Below are 20,817 nucleotides of genomic sequence, written 5' to 3'. Positions count from 1 at the left end.
TTTATGTCATTTCCATAAGAGTAAATTCTCCCAGGTATGTGAGGTAACTAAGTCTAGGGTGGTTATGGTAATAAGTTAATTAATCTGAGAAGAATTATTTCATGTAATAAATTATTACTATTTAGTATGAAAATATGATAAATATTAAACTTTATATAGAAACCAAAATAATCCAGAGTCAAAACTCCTTTCAGCAGTACCCAGCCCAATGTGATACATCTGAGGATACCACAAAGGATTATTTCTACAGAACAGTTGGTTCTAAAAGTCTTTAGAGTTAATAATAGCAGCTAAAATATATTGGTATCCACAATTTATTAAGCTTCTCCTTTGTTGTGACAAGCCCTAGTCTAAGTCTCTTCATGATTAGCTCATTTAACCTCACAACAATCATTCAAAGAGGGTATTTTTTTCCTCAGTTGAATAAGAAACCTTAGAGAAATTCACACACACACACACACACACACACACACAGTGGTAAAAAAGATGAGCCAGGATATGTACCCAAATTTCTCTGACTCCAAAATCTACTCAATACTCACAACAAAAGAAACAGATTATTTTATTCAATATATCATATGTAAGAGCATTTGTGCTCCATTCTAAAATCATTTTTAAGGAATTTCTCATCTTGTCTTTCCTAAAGCTGACCAATAATAGTAGACAGGGCGACCAAGACAGAACTGTGGGTTAGCAGCAGTCTTTTCTGTTATTTAGTCACATGGGCTGGGGTTTCCCAAACTGCAGTCCATGTTTCCCTGGAAGAGATGGCTTTAAGAGACATATGAACAAAAAGAATTATTTTAATAGATTATTTCATTTTAAGAAATCTTTTCTACCCTTCACTGACATAAATGTCATTTCGGGCTATATTTACTTTACTATGTATTAGAAAAAATTAACCAAACTATCAAAATCAATGAATTTGCAGGAATACAACGTTTTCTTTTTAAACAAATTCACTGAAGTAAAAACAAATTAGGTTTAACTTTAAAATCGTGCAAATGCCTATATTTTAAAAATATAGGCACTTGCAAAGATGCTTCACAAAGAGTGGAAAATTAGAGAACACTAACAGAATGTGACTTCACTAGTGTAGAGTGCGTACTGTGTACTTGTTTATATTAGGGAAGGAAGATGAAACCTTTATCTGTGTTGCATTAATCCACATCAGGACTTACCTCTGGTGACCGCATCTAATGCACAACCACTTCCTGTTGCTCCTCCTCCAATAACAAGGATATCAAATTCAGATGTGTTTTGCAAAGTCAGTAGCTGAGCTTCTCTGGAAGGAGGCTCCCTGTTAATAGGTTCTGTAATGCACTCTGCTGCTTCCACATAGGCCAGGTTCACCTGATATAAAAAAAAATCATTTTCAGTTGTTCATCTGGAATGTCAAATTAATAAACTTTACAATATACTAAAAGAAGATATTTGCAATGGATATAGGGAATCCCAGAGCAAGACTATATAGTCCATAGCCCACATGGAGCTATAGGACCAACTGCCTTTGGGGGAAAAAATTTCCTTAAAATTCCAGGTGTATTTCTTTTCATGAATCACAACTATCTAGCCACAGAATGGCTGGTTTCAGATTCAATATCTCAACTGCTTGTTTCTGTTTCATATAGAGCTAAGTACAATTATTTCCAAAACCATACAGCAATTCCCAAATATTTTATCTAAGACAATTAATAGTGGAACAGAAGGAAATGTTTTACCCAGTGGCAGCAATTCGTTCAGATAACATTTTAAAGTGCTGAAGGAGGAGGAAAAAGAACTTAATGTCTTTTTGCAATTTCTTAAAAGAATCTGTTCTTCATTCGTCAACTCTTCTGACAAAAATATATTCTGGAGTTTGGGGACTATAGATTTAAACCTCAAAAAGAATCTCTTTAACCAGAAGTTACTATCTGGTTTAAATAATCAGCTATGTCCAATGAGAATGATACTTTTCAAAGATTCTAGCCAAAGGCTTCCCTATTAAATATTTTAATGTAAAATTACATATTTTTATATACTTAACGTATACTATTTCAGTTTTTTAAAACTTGAATAATATAATTAAAGCCAGGCATAGTCCCCCTGAAAGATATGACCTTCCCTATTTCTAGTTCTTTTTTAGAATATGACTTATCAACCTAAATCAGAAATGATACTGAACTTTAAAAAGAAAAGTAATTGCCAGAGACCAGAAGTTGGAATCAAAAACCCAGAAAAACAGGTATTTTTTTCCCCAAAATGCCAATACTAGGTTCATACACTATATTGAACAGTGCTCGCCAGCATTGCTCTATTACTATTCTACAGATATGTGACTTCCATTTTCTTTCCTTTAAATCATAGCATCGCACAATCTATGATGGTGGGTTTTTCCCCATTCTGCCATACAGGAAGCTCTGAAACAGCAGGCCAAACCTGGTTCACAAAGAGGTGATCTTATAAGCACTTACAAAGAGATTGTTCTTAGCACCCAAGATAAGTAATTTTTTGTTCATTTAAATAAAATAAACCAAATTATCCTTGTAGTTTTATTTAATTATTACCAGGCCAACTGGATTTTTATAAAAATGAAGAAACCATAAGGTACATTGAAAAAATCCTGGTACAAAAGCAATTTATGTAACCAAAACATTTGTATCCCCATAATATTCTGAAATTAAAAAAAAAAAAAAAAAAAAGATACCAGGCACAGTGGCTCACGCCTGTAATCCTAACACTCTGGGAAGGGGAGGCAGGAGGATTGTTTGAGCCTAGGAGTTCGAGACTAGCGTAATCAAGAGCAAGACTCTGTCTCTACAACAGATAGAAAAATGAGCCTGGCATCATGGCGCATCCCTGTAGTCCCAGCTACTCAGGGGGCTGAGGCAGGAGGATGGTTTGAGCTCAGGAGTTTGAGGGTCCTGTGAGATATGATCACGCCACTACACTCTACCCAGGCCGACAAAGTGAGACTCTGACTCAAAAAGAAAAAAACATTAAAAAAGGAAAAGAAAAGAAAAAACCCTGGATTAGGGTGAGAGCGTCCCAGCACTTGTTTAAGTCTTAGCACTTGTTTACCAGCAATATGACTTTTAACACAGCATGTCTCTGGTTTCATCTTTGTAAAATGGGGATAAAATTCCTATGATGTCTCTATCTTTGTATCTCTTGGCTATCCTCAGTCTGAATGGAATAATAATATGGAAGTCATTTAGGTAAATGACAAAGTACCACCAAAGAGGAGTTGTTGTTATTGTTACTATTATTATTAAATAATTTGATTCCTTAGTAGTATATAGTAAGGCGCTTTCAAAACATATTGTTCTAAGTATAGTAAAAACAAAAGGTTATGCTTAGGCACCATAATTTTTCAAGCTATGCCAATTTTTCAGATGCTAAGCCACAAAAATCATATTTATCACATAACTCTTCTTCATTATCTACTAATAACCATGTCCCCATTTTTACCTTTACATAAATTTAAAGTAACAAACTAAATAAATGCAACTGCTAGGTGGTATGGCAAACATAATATCCTTCACTTAAGGCCTTTAATAGTGCCTTCTATTATCTAATGAGAAGAAGAAGAAAAAAAATATATATATATATACATATATATAATATACACATATATAACAATTATGTAGAAAGAACAAACACCAAGCTAGGGGGAAAAAACACCAGGTTGTGACCATAAAGATGAGGAAGGAAGGGTCTTTCATTTTAGGGTTTCAATTGTGCCATGACAGATGGGTAGGACTTGGACATGAGACTGACAAGTGACTAAACTAAACTGCCAGAGTGTTTTCACACATCAAAAGAATTGCTGACATTTTCTGCTTGGTAAGCTTTCTAGAAATACTTGAGAAATAAGTTTAAAGACGATGTTACGATATAGTTCATTAGAACTCGGTAATACTAACAGCCCCCTATTCCACTCTAACTGTGAATATTGAACTCTACCGTATGGGTTTCTTCTTCAAGTATGCTAGATCTGATGGACATCACTCATGTGCATGAGTATCTCATTCCATTGCCAACACTGTTTCTCCGATCTTCACCCCCTCCCTCGCCCTTCTCTCTGGCAAGCTCTAACCTATCTCATCTTAACAAAGAATAAAAAACACTTCTTACATATGTTTCTAACAACCACCCAAAAAGTTCTTGAAAGACCTGTAAATGCTTGCTTTTTCTACTGCCTTCCCCCTTACTCACTCCTCAACTCACTCTAATCTGGATTCTTACATACACACCACTACCACTATCACCACCAAAACTGAATAATGCCCACCACGCTACCAAACCATCCAAAAAGCCCATAACTGATTGGTTCACCTACCTTGGCATTGTGGGACAGCTCTCTCTCCCCAGCCCTCTCTGAATCCCCTGACTATCCAACATTAAACACCAAAGTTTCTCTTGGAGCTACCCTATTCACTTTTTTCAGATCACTAATAACTCTCTCTCTCTCTCTCTCTCTCTCTCATATCTCATCTACACCATATTGTCAAATATCCTTTATATCACAATGATTTCTAATTTTTCCCCCATTCCAGAACCCAGATATCAAACTGCCTGACTGCTGTCTCCATGTGGATGTGAGACATGTGAGCATGTGTCTCAAAATTGATATGATGACTTGATATGCTCAAACCTTTTTTCTCTGTCAGTGTTTCTTATCTCAGTAAGGGTGCCATTATACCTGTAGCTGCTGATGCCAGATATTTTGGAAGTATCCTTGACAGCTCCCATTCTCTTCAGTCCCATATCTGATCAATCCCTGAATCCTATTGATTCTACCTCCTAAAAAATTCTCACATCTAGTCACTTCGTCATCTTCACTGCCCCTTCTCAAGTCAAGGTATATTCCCTTTCCCCTAAACTAATGTGATATCCTGCCAAAAGTCTTCACACATTTACTCTGCCTCCTCCTACCTCATTCTCTGCACTGCAGGTGGAGAAATCATTTTAAAACCCAAATAACGTCATTTCCATGTACAAAACCCTTCAAGAGCTTCCAACTTAACTTATCTGGTTTCTAAGAGTACTCATAGTGTTACAGCTCTTTTAGAATTTGTCTAGTAGGTTTTCCGGTATTTACCAGAAGACCCCAAAATTAAATAAATAAATAAAATAAAAAAATAAGACTCCTCGTAGTCCTTTGTAATGGCTAAAATTTAAAAAAAAAACATGGCAATATCAAGTGCTGGCAAGAATGCAACACAATTAAAACTCTCTTATATTGCTGGTAGAAATGCAAAATGATACAGCTATTTTGAAAAACAGTTTGGGAGTGTCTTACAAAGATAAACATATACTTACCATACAACCCAGCAATCCCCTCCTAGGTAATTGCCCAAAAGAAATGAAAACCTGGCCGGGCGCTGTGGCTCACGCCTGTAATCCTAGCTCTTGGGAGGCCGAGGCGGGCGGATTGCTCAAGGTCAGGAGTTCAAAACCAGCCTGAGCAAGAGCGAGACCCCGTCTCTACTATAAATAGAAAGAAATTAATTGGCCAACTGATATATATATAAAAAATTAGCCGGGCATGGTGGCGCATGCCTGTAGTCCCAGCTACCCGGGAGGCTGAGGCAGAAGGATCACTGGAGCCCAGGAGTTTGAGGTTGCTGTGAGCTAGGCTGACGCCACGGCACTCACTCTAGCCTGGGCAACAAAGCGAGACTCTGTCTCAAAAAAAAAAAAAAAAAAAAAAAAAAAAAGAAATGAAAACCTGTGTTCACACAGAAACCTGTAGACAAATGTTTACAATGGCTTATTCATAAATGCCCTACACTGGAAAAAAAAAACTCAAATGTCCTTCACCTGTTGAATGATTAAATAAACCGTGATAAATCTATGCAATGTAATAATAATCAGCAATAAAAAATAACAAACTACTGATATACCCAACCATATGAATGAACTACTGTATTATGCTAAATCAGGTGTTGGCAAATTATGGTCTCCAGCCCAAATCTGGCCGCCACCTGTTTTTGTAAACAAATTTTACCACAGCCACACCCAATAATTCATGTATTGTCCATGACTGTAACAGCAGAATTGAATAGTTGCAACAGAGACTGTATGGCCTGCAAGCCTAAAACATTTGCTCTCTGGCTCTTTATAGAAAATTCCCCAACCCCCATGCTAAGACAAAGAAGCCCGATTCAAAAGTCTACATATTACATGACTCCAGTGATTATTATATACCATGTTCCGTAAAAGCAAAACTATAGAATCATGGCCGGGCACGGTGGCTCACGCCTGTAATCCTAGCTCTCTGGGAGGCCGAGGCGGGCGGATTGCTCAAGGTCAGGAGTTCAAAACCAGCCTGAGCAAGAGCGAGACCCCGTCTCTACTACAAATAGAAAGAAATTAATTGGCCAACTGATATATATTTAAAAAATTAGCCGGGCATGGTGGCGCATGCCTGTAGTCCCAGCTACCCGGGAGGCTGAGGCAGAAGGATAGCTCGAGCCCAGGAGTTTGAGATTGCTGTGAGCTAGGCTGACGCCACGGCACTCACTCTAGCCTGGACAACAAAGTGAGACTCTGTCTCAAAAAAAAAAAAAACAAAACTATAGAATCAGAAAACAGATCAGTGACTGCCAGGGTCTTGGAGATAAAGGAAAAAGAACTGACTACAAAGGGCATGAGAAAACATGTGCAAATGATAGGAACATTCTATAGCTTGATTGTGGTGGGGATTACATAACTATATGTACTTGTCAAAACTCATAAAACTATATGTATATTATAAAGGGTATATATAATATGTATATTATAAAGGGTGATTTTAAAGTCAATAAACTTGTCTTTAAAAATAAGCAAATATGTATAAATAGCACTTATGTGCCAGACAATTATAAGGGTTTTGCTTTTTTGTACTCATTTAATCCTCACAATAACCATATGGATTAGGTATTATTGTGATCTCCAATTTACAAAAGAAGCAACTGAGACATAAAGAAGTTAAGTAATTGGCCCATAATTATACAACTAGTTCATGGTCAACCTGGAAATTGAACCTACATAGCCTGGCAACAGAGACTAAGTTTTACACTACGAGACCATAGTGACTCTACATATAATTTGAGAAAAAATAAAGTAACAGACTAAATATTATAATAGAATGAGATATGACCAGTTACCAAATATAGAAAGTTTTGTGTTTTTTTTTAATGGGTAGTTTTTCGTTTAAGGGTGTTGGGGGCTTGGTGTGGACTTGTTGTGGAGGTTTTACTGAATGGTTTCTCCAAAAAAAATTTTTAAATATGTGGTACTGTTGAGGGTAATTCATTTAATTTCTGACACTACTTTTAAAATAACATTTTATTTTTGTTTATTATTTTCATAAAAGCTGGGAAGTGTTGCAACTGAGAAGCTAAGCACCACATTTATTTTGGAGGCAGTAAACACAGCCTAAGGTCCTACTTATAATTACTACAGGAGAAAGACTCATTTTGGCTTCATATGGTTTTGAGTTACAAAAACACGTGTGCACTCTACCTTCCCTAGAATATGTTGATTAAGGGGAAATAAAGACGAGAAACGCAGCAGGAATAAAACAGTAGTGGTAAGTGATACCCTGCTTTAGGAAAAGAGGCTTTGGGGCTCCAGATCTTTTTAGATCTGGCTTTTCCTCACCCTCTTTTTTTCCCAAGGCAGTTTGATTAAACAGGAATCTGGGAAATAGGACACACTGAAGGATTGAGCCAGAGACCCTGGGAAAAGCCTCGGAATGGCTACATGCCCTAAATCACCTCAGAGACCAAAATCCTCATGAGTCCTGAGGAGATCCTTGACTCACCACCGTGGAGGGTAAACAGGTGGCAAGGGAGTGGCTTAGGGCAGGGAGCAGGAACCAAATTCGAGCCAAATCATGATTAGGCACTGTTCCCTGATGGGAACATACATACTAAAAAGTTCCTAGTAACCTTTAACAGACTTAGAGCTCACTGCCATCTAATTAGCATAACACGGGTGGAGCTTCGTGGAGAATTCTAGAAAACACACACACACAGGAAGGGAAATTATTACATAACTATCCTGTTATGTAACCTGTCATGTGATTTGTAATACACAACAACCTGTCAATCACCCCCAAAGATGGGAAATGGCAACCAATCCTGCCAGACAGACAAAAGGCGGGACAAATTATTGGGCACATATAAGAGTCAAGAAATGGCAACCAATACTGCTAGAGGAAAGGCGGGACAAACTAGTGGGAGCATAAAAGGCGGGAAACGGCAACCAATCCTGTCAGAGGAAAGGCGGGACAAACTAGTGGGTGCATAAAAGGCAGGAACCGGCAACCAATCCTGTCAGAGTAAAGGCGGGACAAACTAGTAAGCGCATAAAAGGCGGCGTGTGCTCAGCCTCCAGTGTCTTTCTCCATTCCTGGAGACTGGCCCTTTCCACTCTCTCTGGGGCGTATTTTCCCTTTGTGTAAGCTTCCTTTACTTTTATTCTTTCTTTTATGAAATAAATGGTATTAAGTTGCTCTGAGTTTGTGATCACTCCGTCATGGGCTGGACTCGGTACCAGTACTCATTCTTAACACTGGGAACTAGGGGACCCAGGAACAGCCATATAGATGAACCTAACACCATCACTTACAATCAGTATGTATAGGAGGTCCTCAGGGATTCTAGGGGACAAAATGAAAAGGACAAAGTTCTAGGGGACAAAATGAAAAGATAAAGAGGCATTAAATATTGCTTACAAGTGAATTTAACATAGAGAAGAGGCTACAAGAGCCACAGGAGGTTATCCAGACCTGAGAAGGCTTCCTGGAACTGACAGCCAAATCAAGTGAAGAAAAACTAATGGGCATTATTAGCTGGGTGACAAAAACCAGGAAAGGAAGTGGGAATAGCATGTGCTAAAACCAAAAGTCATACCAGCATGTTTTCTCTGTTCAGCACTATTTTCTTAAAAAATGAATTACATATCCAATATTTCAAAACTGTAGTATTTCACATAAAAATCTGGATTTCTATCTGAGATATATGTGCTGGAAATGAGTAGCTGTTCCGCCTTTAGGCAAGACTTGTGTGCTCTTATGAGCTCAGGGTTCCCACTCACTGGATTCACACTTGTGCCTCACCAGTCTGTCCCCTGTAGGGTTATGAGTTGGCCAATCCTGGCCTACAGGCAGGAACAAGTCAGGCACTACCAGATTCTAGATCAGTTCCCTAATTCAGCCATTAACACTGAGAAGAAAGGAGAGCCCATGACACAAAGCAAACTGCTTTTGCCTAGCTTAATTCCAACCACAGCTCCCAAACAAAACACTCCTAATCTTGTTGGAATTGGGAGAATATCTAATACTTAATATGACTTTACTTTGTTTTTTTCGATTATATTTAATCCTGAGGGGGAAGTAGGGGTTTTTGTAAATTTGTAAACCAATTTTCATTTACATTTTAGAAAGAAAATTCCTCCAGCATTCTGATAGCAAACACACAGCTTTCGTCAAAAGACTCGCATGAGCACCTTCAGAGAATTAAAAGCCAAGTTTATAATCTTTGAGAGTTTACATCCCAGAAAACATTCACCCTGAACAAGATTCAGAATGAGATCAGTTTTACTATGTCTGTGCATCATTAGACTTGCAAATTAAAAAAAAAAAAAATCCTAGACATTTGCAACTTAGGGTGAGACCAAAAACAAGATCTAATAATTAGTGTCTATTCCTGAAAGAAGTGCATATTTAAAGACCACAGGCAATTAACAACCAGGTTGTCCTGTAATCATGTACAGTAATAATTGGAGTATAAAGCAGGGTTTCATGCAAATCACCTCAGACTGCAACTATCACTCTCTCTCTCTCCCATATTATGTGATTCAATCAATGGAATCCTTAAATTTAAGGGAAATTGCTTCCTGGTTTTTGTCACTAAAAAAGATTAACCATATTTATATATTCCTGAAAGGCAAATGCAACAAACATCTTTTCATAGTGAATCATAATATGTTTTAATGACCTACCTTCACCTCCTGAATCACTTTGTGACTCTAATCACTGATGTTTTTTCTTGTAAAATACTTACATGACAGTAAGCAACAATTCTCAGTGTAAACATACTCGGTGAGATTCAAGATTACTCTGTAGATAGAGTTGCTAATGGGTGGACTGTCATCTCTACTGGGGTCCAGACAAGAGAAAACGAGAGGAGTCCATCTTTCTGGGTGGCTGAAAATAAAGGTCTGATTCACCTCAAGGGAGCCTTTGAGTGGCTATGATTCCTCTGAGAATTAACATCGAAGCTCTTTTAATAACAATCAGAATATATCCAAACAACTAAATTATTGAACTTTTTATAGCTAAAAAAAAAAAAGGTGGGGGGACCTCTTGGATCTGTCTGACTACACTTATGTCAAATAAATTAACATCATAATTGACTACGTGCTCTGAGGTTTGGGGCATATGTTCTAATGGTTTTCAAATAAATATTTTTAAAACATAGAATATGCGTTTGAGGATATCTAAATTTAATATTGCTTTTCAATTCTAACAGCTGTGAATTAAAGAACGTGGAGAGTAAGGCTGGGGTTGGGGAAGACAGAGAGGCAAGTAGAGACAGAACTATTATTTATCTAGAGGCTGCTAAACACACACACTCTAATAGGCTAGCTCCTTACGTCTCACTCACAATCACCATAGAAAGGAGAAATCCTTGGACCAGTGAGCCAACCTAGTTTAGTTATCCATTGGGCAAGTAATTAAAAGAATCAGAATTGGATCCCCAGGTTAACTCTAAATTGGACATCCTCAGCTCTGCTAGGTCATTTTTGCCCATATTATGCGTTACTTGAGCCCCTAGATCTGCCAACCTCTCTGGCACCAGCAATGCAGAACTAGCAATGGTAGTCAGTGATATCGCAAGTGCCTAGCTTGTAGCCAGCCACATTGGGCAATTAAGTTGACACCCAGGGTTCTAAGAAACAGCACTTTTCCTTAAAAATTTCCCTAAAGCATATATCTGGAAGTGGATCAAGAACTGAAAGGGGGCTCACTCTTCCCCCATCCCTCTCAGGTGAATAAAATGCTGACCACTGAGCCAAACAACCAGTTCCAGGCTTTATAATCCAGATGGCATTCAGCTACACTTTAACCTTATGTTCAAAATAGTTTTTGTTCAAATCTGTGACACATACGCTCCATTTCTCTGTCAATTATTTCATCAAATACAAATACAACTTTTTTAGTTGGTACTCAGTATCGTAAAATTAGTTCTAAGAAATTCTTTGTTGAAAAATCACAAATTGCAAAATAAATAAGCTAAACTGGAATCGCCTAATTTCTATTTAAATCATCTATTTCCTTCTTAATTTACAAAACTACCTAGAAGAAGCTTTCCTAATATAAACATAATCTAACCACTCAGCTGGGAGATGGGGACAGGGGAGAGGAAAGCTAAAGGTCTCTCCTCAAAGCATTTATGGAAAGTTTCCTCAGTCCCACAATATCCCTAAAAAGTTTCTTAAAGAGGCCTTAAAATGAATAAATAGTTGAAAATGAAATGCAAAGTCAAATCAAAATGAATGTCAATGTTGCTCAGTTAGCAACAGCCTAGCAGCTCACCAGCTGTCAACGCTAATCATAGCTCAGTCGTTGACTCACTGAGTGACCTATAGAAGTACAGTTAACCTCGCTGATTTTGTATGCCAGCAACAAAACAGCATCACAAACTCCTCGAAGGCCTGATGTGAGTTATAACTCAAGATATTGCCATGGCCCCACTTTGGGGGCTAAGTGTTAAATAAAAACCAAAATTATAAGGAAGATGATAGGATGCTCTTCAGAGAACATTTCCAGCTCTGTCTGCATAATTTTAGTACTTTGATGAAACATGCCTCTGAAGAAACAGTTAACCATATAGAGTAGTTAAGAATAGTTTCAACTGGCCTTATCTAAAATACAGAGTACTCAGAATCTTCATCAAGCTTTAGATATCAGACACATTCCCAACAAATTTAGTTATGTTTCTAGGAGAAAAACAGTTCTTCCAGGAATCTATGCACAGGGTTCTAAATAAGACAAGCAAATGAATGAAACAGTCTTTGGCATAGTGCTAACAATAAAACTCCCATCAAAAGAAATACAGCTCATTTGTTAACTAGATAAGAAACTAAATTCAGGACATATATATAATGACTGGACGCTTAACAAAACTTTTTCTCTTCTTCCAGAGAACATTGCTGGATTGCAATTCCCACTTTCCCATATAGCTGGGTGGAAATGACCCAGTGGGGCAGCAAAGCCCTACAGTACAACAGATCCACTAGAATAAAGAGACCTATAACAGGTCCCTGAATGATTGCAAGAAATAGGACCTCTACCTATGCACACTGAACTGTGATGTGAGCAAGAAATAAACCTTCATTGTGGTAAGGCACTGAGCTTTGGGGGTTGTTTATTACACCAATTAGCTTACTCCAATTAATACACAAGTATGAGATGTGTTTAACATTACAACCCAAGATTTACAGCTTGCTGACATTGTATACAGTCCATACATAATTCTGAATCTTCCCCTGATGGGTGAGGCCCTGTCAATTAGAAAACTAAATCTACACAGATAAAGCTGCAAAAGGACAGACCATCAAATGCAAGCCCCAGAAAGCCATGGTGCAAAGACATTTCCACCTCCATATTTGACATGATACTGATGTTGATATCTCTACTTTATTTTGTTCTCTGCTTCCTTGAAGACAATCTAAAAAATCTTTCACCCCACACATTCTGCTGAAACCAACCTTCTCAAGGCCATGAATGATAATTCCAATGGTCAAACACAGCCCTCATCTTACTTAACTTTCAGGAACATGATGCTGATGTTGATGGCTCTTTAAGCAGGCAGGTAGAACTGAGAGGCCCATTACTCAATGACTAGTTCTTTATCCACCTTCATATACACAACCTCTAGTTCTTCCTTCCACCTTCAAAAATAGCCATTTTTGTAGATTTTAATGTTGAAGCGGGAACTATGGTGTTAGATGCCACATGAAGAATATATTCACAATAGCCAAGATGTGGAAAACAACCTAAATGTCCATAAGAGATGAATGGATAAAGAAATACATACAACAGAATATTATCCAGCCATATAAAAGAAGAAAATCCTGCCATCTATGACAACATGGATAGACCTAGAGGACATTATGCTAAGTTAAATAAGCCAGACACAGATACAAACACTATATGATCTCACTTATACATGAGAGCTAAAACAGTCAAACTCATACAGGCAGAGAGTAGAACAATGGTTACCAAGGGCAGGGATGGGGTAAGAAGGGGAAAAATGAGATGTTGGTCAAGGGGCACAAAGTTTCAGTTATGCTCAAGGAAAGAACTTTTTAGAAATCAATAATAATGAAGACTGTTTAAGAACATTTATTTTTATAGCATTTTGTAAGATTTTTTTAAAGAGAAATACTGTTTATAAACCTATAAAAGCTCAGCTATTTAAAAGATATCTGATGTTATGTCTTTCTTATTAAGCATAATAGGGCTAGGTCTATTTCAAATATTCATATCCTATATCAGGGGAAGGGGAAAGAAGTATAACAGATACTAACGACCAGCTATGTGCCAGGTACTATGATCACCGACTTGTATAAACTGACAGTATATACAGTATATACTTCGTGGGGGGAAAAGCCTACAAGTAAAGTGACACTGTCTTTACTTTATAAAGAAATTGGAAATCTGAAAGCTTTCACAACCCATGCACAACAACAGGTTCACCAAAACCCAGTCACACTCGTATAACAGACACATTCAGGAAGCTAAATGTTGTTTCATTTGGGGGGTCTGTTAAAATAAATCACAAAGTAGATCTTATTTGGACTAGATTTGATCATTCTATGTTTTACTTCTTCTCCAATCTTATCTTTCACCACTGACTTAACTTTGGAGTCACTGGTCCCACCATTCAAAAAGCACTGTTTTATTAGAACTCTTAAAAACAATATATTGAGAGGAGAGACTGAAATTACAAGTTAAAACAATGTTCTCAAAATCTGTGTGGATTTTAATTATCCATGCTTCACTCTGCCTCTCATTAGCATAAATATTTTTTTCTCTTGGGTTTTGATAATACTAACAATAAAGGTAGTATAGATTTAAGTGTATTTCAACTCACCTAACACATCACTGCTATCATTTTTTTCATATTCCCTTAACACATATGATAAAATGAACTGTAGTATTTTGTAAGCTACTCACAAGTGTAGTGAATTGCTATCTCTTACAAAGTGAGAGGCTATTTTGCAAAGCATGAAGATCCTGTCATGAGCAACTATATTATTACTACATCACGTGCTCTAACATCACTGGCTTTGGGAAAGAAGCAATAGTTTAATTACATCCCATTTCAAGCTAAAATGATACATGAAAATTCAGACTTACCCTCCAAAAAAAGTTAAGAGGTTTTTTCCAATATTACCTGTTTTTCAAAAATGTTTCACCATAGAATTCCAATGCATAGCATTGTACTATATATCAATTTATCAAAAAGACTATATTCATGTAACTTTTTAAGAACATATCAGCCATATAAATCAAGTCTGCCATAATTCATGTAAGTCTAAATAGAAAAAAGAAAAGAAATAGTGGGACATTCAAGGAATTTAATACAACAGTTAAAGAGTTTAAGTCAATAATTGGGTTTGCCCACCTAGCTCATTCTCAGATCAGAAAACGAGAAAACAGAAGAGTGTTTGTATACCTGTTTTGGAGCCATTCTCCTACAACCTCAGATAAAGCATATACCATTTGCTACTAATCTCAAAGTCTTAACAAGGTATCCCTGAATGCAAGGACAAGAGCAACTTTCTTGCTAACTACAACCACACTTTATATTCATGTTACCTGGGAATTTCATAACACTTTGAAAGCTTCCTATGTTCCAGGAACTTTTCCAGATTTCACTGCTATTTAACAATCCTTTGAAAGAAGTCTCACTGTTATCCCCACTTTACAGATGGCAGAAAATGAGGCCCAGAGAATTTAAGAAAATTGTCCATAATCGCTTAACTATTAAGAAATAGAGGGATCAGGAGAGGTGGCTCACGCCTGTAATCCAAGCACTTTGGGAGGCCAAGGTGGGAGGATTGCTTGAGCTCAGGAGTTCAAGACCATCCTAAGCAAGAACGAGACCATGTCTCTACTATAAATAGAAAGAAATTAGCCAAACAACTAAAAATAGAAAAAATTAATCAGACACAGTGGCACATGCCTGTAGTCTCAGCAACTTGGGAGGCTGAGGCAGGAGGATCACTTAAGCCTAGGAGTTTGAGGTTGCTGTGAGCTAGGCTGACGCCATGGCACTCTAACCCAGTCAAGAGAGTGAGACTCTCTCTCAAAAAAAAAAAAAAAAAAAAAAAAAAAACATAGAGCTAGCTATTCCCAATAGCCAAGATATGGAATCAATTTAAATGTCTATCAGCAGATGAGTGGTTTTATACATGCAATGGAATACTATTCAGCTTTTAAAAAGAATGAAATACTCTCATTCTCAGCAACATGGTGAGCCTGGATGACATTATATTAAATGAAATAAGTCAGAGACAGAAAGATAAATATGCATGTTCTCATTCATATGGGAGTCAAAAGAAAAAATTGAGCTCATAGAAGTAGAGAGTAGGATTGTGGGTATTAAAGGCTAGGAAAGGTGGGGGAGAAGACAGAGGGAGGTTGGTTAATGGATACAAAGTTACAGCTAGATGGAAGGAATAAGTTATAGTGTTTTATGACATGAAACTAAAAATAAAAGGGAAAACAAATAAGTAAATAAAGATGAGGAAACATAAAAAATAAAAGAAAGAAAGAAGTAGAGCTAGGCACTGCAGGCAATCTACAAAGACTATTCCAAAGATCATGTTCTTGGCCTTTCTGTTATGCTGCTTTTGAATGGAACATCGATCAATTCCCTGATGCTAATAAGATCACTCCTCCCTCCCACTAAAAAGAGATCTTGGTTTCCATGTGCTGAAGCCCACTCCCTGCCTATTTATGGTATGGGAAAAATAAAGAGAACAGTCTTTCACATCCGGGCTTTGAGAACAAGCTCTCAGTGGTTCTCAGACTGCACCTCAGAATCAGCTCTCAAGGCCCACCAGCCCTTCAGAGTGGGTAATGGAAGGAACAAACGCAGCAGGTGTTACTCAAGAGAGCCCACCTCAGACCTAAATAGGTTTTGTTATATCAACCACATCACTGGGGTTAAAAAGAAGCCCACGCCATCATATCAGTTTTTCCAGTTAGGACCTAGAAGGTATGAAATAAATGTTAAGTTTAAAAAAAGTTTCAAACAATGGCCTTGGCCTATAATGAAAAGACCAGGGCCACCCTGGGTTAAGTCCTTGTACTCCTTGCCCTGTTCTTGCTGCATTCTCCCTGGCCACCCCCATTCCTCGCCCATTCCTGAGGAACCCTCATGCAGCCCTGACTCTTAAGGCTCTCAACTTCTGCTCCTCATGAAGGTTTACCTGTTCTGAAAGTACCCCAAGGCCTCCTCTCCTAACTTAAATTTCTCTCTCCATCTACTCCATTCTCTCACCAGCTTGGAATTAGAAAAACAAGGCTTCCCCCAAAAGTGATACTTCCTTTCACTGGGTGTTAGACTGGATAAAATGTCCTCCAAGTCCCTTCCAACTAAAAGCTTATTATTAAACCAACCTGCACTCAGTAGTGAATCACAATCATCTTGCTTTCGAAAAACTCCATATCCCTGTGGAAATGTCTGCTTGCTGTGCCCCCGGACAGATTTAAGAGAGTGTAAAATGCTTATGTCCCAGTATGGCCTGCTGTCCCTCAGCATGCAGCTGGTCTGGGAGGAGGAAAAAATCAAGATGCCTTGTGGAAACTTAGTCACCAACTTACGGGTGAGAAAATAAAGGGAGGTGGAAAATGAAAGGAAGAGGAAGCCACTCTGAGACCACTCTAAAAACCCCTATGTGCATAACTAAAGAAGGCCTGGAAGACAGATGCCACATGTGGCCGCAAACCTCCTTCCCCGTGGGTGGACACAAAAGAGATCAGCCAACGTTCATCTCCTTCCGCAATAGAATTGAAGATTCAGACTACCCCATTCCAAAAGATTAATAATAATAGTAACTCTCTCCTTAGGCTATGATGACCTTCTAAATCTGGACCTCTAGGTTTCATTTGGCTTAAGAGTGGGCACTATACATCAGTGATAAACATAAGTAAGATAAATGTTAACAACACACTTGTATGAAGAAAAGCCATACTATGAAGTAAAGTAAGCGAGGCACAGTGGCTTATGTCTGCAGTCCTAGCACTCTGGGAGGCTGAGGTGGCAGAATTGCTTGAGGTCAGGACTTTGAGACCAGCCTGAACAAGAACAAGATCCCATCTCTACTAAAAAATATAGAGAAAAATTAGCTGGACAACTAAAAATATATATAGAAAAAATTAGCCGGGCATGGTGGCGCATGCCTGTAGTCCCAGCTACTCAGGAGGCTGAGGCAGAAGGATTGCTTGAGCCCAGGAGTTTGAGGTTGCTGTGAGCTAGGCTGATGCCACAGGCACTCCAGCCCTGCAACAGAGCAAAATTCTGTCTCCAAAACAAAAAAGAAAGAAAGAATAAAAGAATCACTGCTGCTGCCACCTCTGACCCCTCCCCTGCCCCCAGAAACCTCCACAAAGGTCTCTATCCCCTCACCTACAGTGGCTTGGATTCAACCAACAGGCTTAAAGGTAAATAAATCCACATTTTTTAAATTACACTATGTTTCTGTTTAATTTAATAAAAAAAAAGTAGATATAAGCATTTTCCTTGCAAACACAAGCTAATTTAACTATAGAATTTATGTAAAAGGTTTTTGTGAGCTGACCTGGCACCTAAACACTCCTATAGCACTATCTCATCACCAAACATGTTTTAACAATTTACCAACTTTTAGAATCAGCCCATTTGTATTGAGAATACAGCTCCTGCCTGTACTTTAGGAAGGACATTTCATACTGGGAGTACCAAATGATCACAAGCCAGGGTACAGGAAGACAGAGAGTATGGCAATGCAGCAAAGTATGGCCAGAAGTTAAGGTCAACACATAGCTTTCTAGGACGTCAGTATCTGGGGTTTCTACACCAACTTATTCTTAATAGAAGGCAGTTTGTCAGTTGGAATCATCTTAGGAAATTGGAAAAAAATATAAAAACACAGTAGGTAAATATACCTGCAGTAAGCCAATACTTTAAGCATCACTGCAGAAAAACAGAGCATACCTAGTCACATTTAAGGCCTCAGCTTGCACAAACAAAAGTGTAGCCAATTACTGTGTCTCAAGGGGCAGACTTTTCTTGACTATTGAAGTCAGGAACATTCTCCCCCTAGAATGGCTCTGACTGGCAGATATTTTCTGAGAGAGGACAGCTGAGTTAAGGAAGGCCTGTGGTCACTTTATGTCAATGGCTCAAATAAATTGTTTCCTCTCTCTCATTCTTGCTTTTACTTATTTATTTATTTTTGTCAATCCCTATGGCTACAATTGCACCTGCTACTCCCAAAATATATGCTCATGGCAGTGTCTTAAAGGGATAAGAATCACCACCAAAAAAATGTACACAGTTGGATTTCTTATGCAACTCATTGACTGAATATGCCTGTAGTAATTTTTTTCAACAGAACTTGTCAGGTTAAAATTATAAATGACTTTAAGCTGCTGATATCCATTTCATTTGGCTATTAGGGTGGTCAGGATGTCTAAGTTAGGAAGGATAAAATGACAAAATGTCCCAGGAATCAATAGGCCCTTGATTTTACTGACTAAAATCCACCCTTAACTTGATTTCTTAATCTTCTGTTTATTCTATTCTGTAAGGTCAATTATTAGAGAGAAATCAAACACACACACAAAAATGAAACGATATTATCTAAGTACAAAGTTAAGCTATAAACTCTGAAGTAGAACATGCTTACTGTGGTTAAAAGATATAAACCAGGTATAAATTTAGCAACAACTCATCATATTAGATATCGTGACCTTTGGCATTGGCATTTTCCAGTATCATTTCAGATAGCACTGGTGAAGATGGCAGGAGTAATCTAATCTCTTAACACCAATGTCCCAAAGAGAAGTGCACTTGTGAAATTGCCTCAGCAGAAGCAACATTTTTTCACTCTTACTTTTAAGAAACCAAGGCAATCTTTTAAAAGAAATAGTGCATTATGCACAATCAATGGGTGAGGAAGAGATTCAATAGCAAGTCACCCAGTCAATAATATCATTGTATGTATTGAAACATCACTATGTATCCCATAAATATACACAATTATTATGTGTTAATTTAAAAAATAATAATATCTGCCTTATGAAACCTTGAGGGTAATGTGCTTACAGTTCAGAATGCAAAAGAAAGACTAACACAATCTATTCTATATCGTCCATCATTAGGAGGAAGAACATAACAATGATCTTGTTTTTTTACAACTATAAGCCAGCACATAGATGTTTCCTAATATGTGTTGTGAAGTGGTACCTTTCAGGATATGGGATTCCAAGCAATGTGCCTGATTCTACCACCCTGTATCACAAAGAAACAGAAACAAATACAAGATAACCCACAGTTTAAAGGTATCCACAAAAATGTAGAAAATGAGTAGCTCGTGGATCACCCAGTTACACAGAGCTTACCAAATTCCTTCACCTTCAACTTTGCAAAAGGAACACACTACCAAGCAGGTATCACAAAATGCCCTAATGGCATAGGGGAGGGGCAACAAGAGACTGATACTAACTACTGAGATGGTTGCCAGCATTTCAAGCCTGAAAAGAACAAAACCATTCAGCAAAATTATTTCCTGGCATCAATTTCAACTACAGGAAGGCACAGTTGTCGTGCAAAGGAAAAAAATAAAATGAAAATAAACTGAACATTTAAAATTATTTGGAAACTTCGTACCAATCTCATTTTCATGGCTTTCTATTCCACTGAAATTTTTACCTCATACAAGGTAATAATACATAAGTAACCAAACCTTTTAAGAAATAAAACTAGGGTTCAGTTAGGCCTTTTCTTTTCCATTTCCTTTCTCAGCCTCCTGCCTTCTAATAAGACAAACTTTTGGCCGGAACATAGAAGGTATCCAGACATTTCGATGAATTAGACAAGGGAAGTCTAAATGAACAAGCCCTGGCACTCATAAATGAAGCAGTCTTTTAAAAACCAAAGAGCCAAAACAGAAGCTAAACAATGCTTCCTGAAAAAGAAATTCACTTTTAAAAAAAAAACGCACAGTTCTCAAGGATCATTAAGGAACCATCCTAAATTAGCATCTTCCAGATCAAACTGAGAAACTTTAAAAGTAATTTCTCAACGAAATCGTTAGTATACACACACCCCATCTACAGTTCTTTAGCGGACTTAAATTGCATATTATAATCAATACATGTACTGTTACTCACTTGCTTCCTTCTGTAATGAGCAAATTGAGAGAGTCCTAAAACAGTTGCAAGAGCACCTCCTCCAACAAGAATAGTTCCTTTCACAGCCTTCTGAAATGCCATTTCTTAGCCTACAAAGAAAAAAAAAAAGTGAAACAAAAAGAAGTCAATTGGGATTTTTATTGCATAACAATCCTAATAATAAAAAGGCACTGTGTAGATTATGAAACCATGTTAAACAAGAAAAGAAAACATAAAATAAGGAAGTTACTAACACACCAACTTATAAAGAGCAACTCAAAAGTAATAACCAAAGAAACCTAGACAAGGGAATTGACTATGTAAAAGTTACTTTCAGATCTGACAGGAATTAAAGGAAAGCAAATTAAGAGACAACTGAAGATATTTAA

At 37.6% G+C, this 20,817-nt stretch overlaps 1 protein-coding gene and 1 non-coding gene across 6 annotated transcripts in view; one reads left to right on the top strand and one right to left on the bottom strand.

The window, feature by feature from the left end:
• The window catches only part of GPD2 (glycerol-3-phosphate dehydrogenase 2), a 143,861-nt gene that overhangs the window by 87,109 nt on the left and 35,935 nt on the right, over positions 1-20,817 (bottom strand). For 4 of the 5 annotated variants that reach the window (XM_012742734.3, XM_012742732.3, XM_012742733.3 and 1 more), the window contains exons 2-3: positions 20,429-20,538; positions 1,182-1,353 (exon numbers count right to left, since the gene is read on the bottom strand). In XM_012742734.3, coding sequence (XP_012598188.2) covers positions 1,182-1,353; positions 20,429-20,530 — 274 coding nt within the window. In that variant the 5' untranslated portion in view covers positions 20,531-20,538. The remainder of the gene's footprint in view (positions 1-1,181; positions 1,354-20,428; positions 20,539-20,817) is intronic. The other variant, XM_076005552.1, reaches the window with a different exon arrangement.
• LOC142872405 (U7 small nuclear RNA) lies at positions 5,034-5,095 on the top strand. Its single transcript, XR_012920667.1, has one exon. It is a non-coding gene; the product is annotated as a U7 small nuclear RNA (small nuclear RNA).

Source organism: Microcebus murinus, chromosome 8 (assembly GCF_040939455.1).
Source record: "Microcebus murinus isolate Inina chromosome 8, M.murinus_Inina_mat1.0, whole genome shotgun sequence".
In the NCBI taxonomy this organism is placed as follows: domain Eukaryota; kingdom Metazoa; phylum Chordata; class Mammalia; order Primates; family Cheirogaleidae; genus Microcebus; species Microcebus murinus.
The sequence above is the reverse complement of the archived record's forward strand: the minus strand, read 5'-3'. Positions and strand labels throughout refer to the sequence as shown.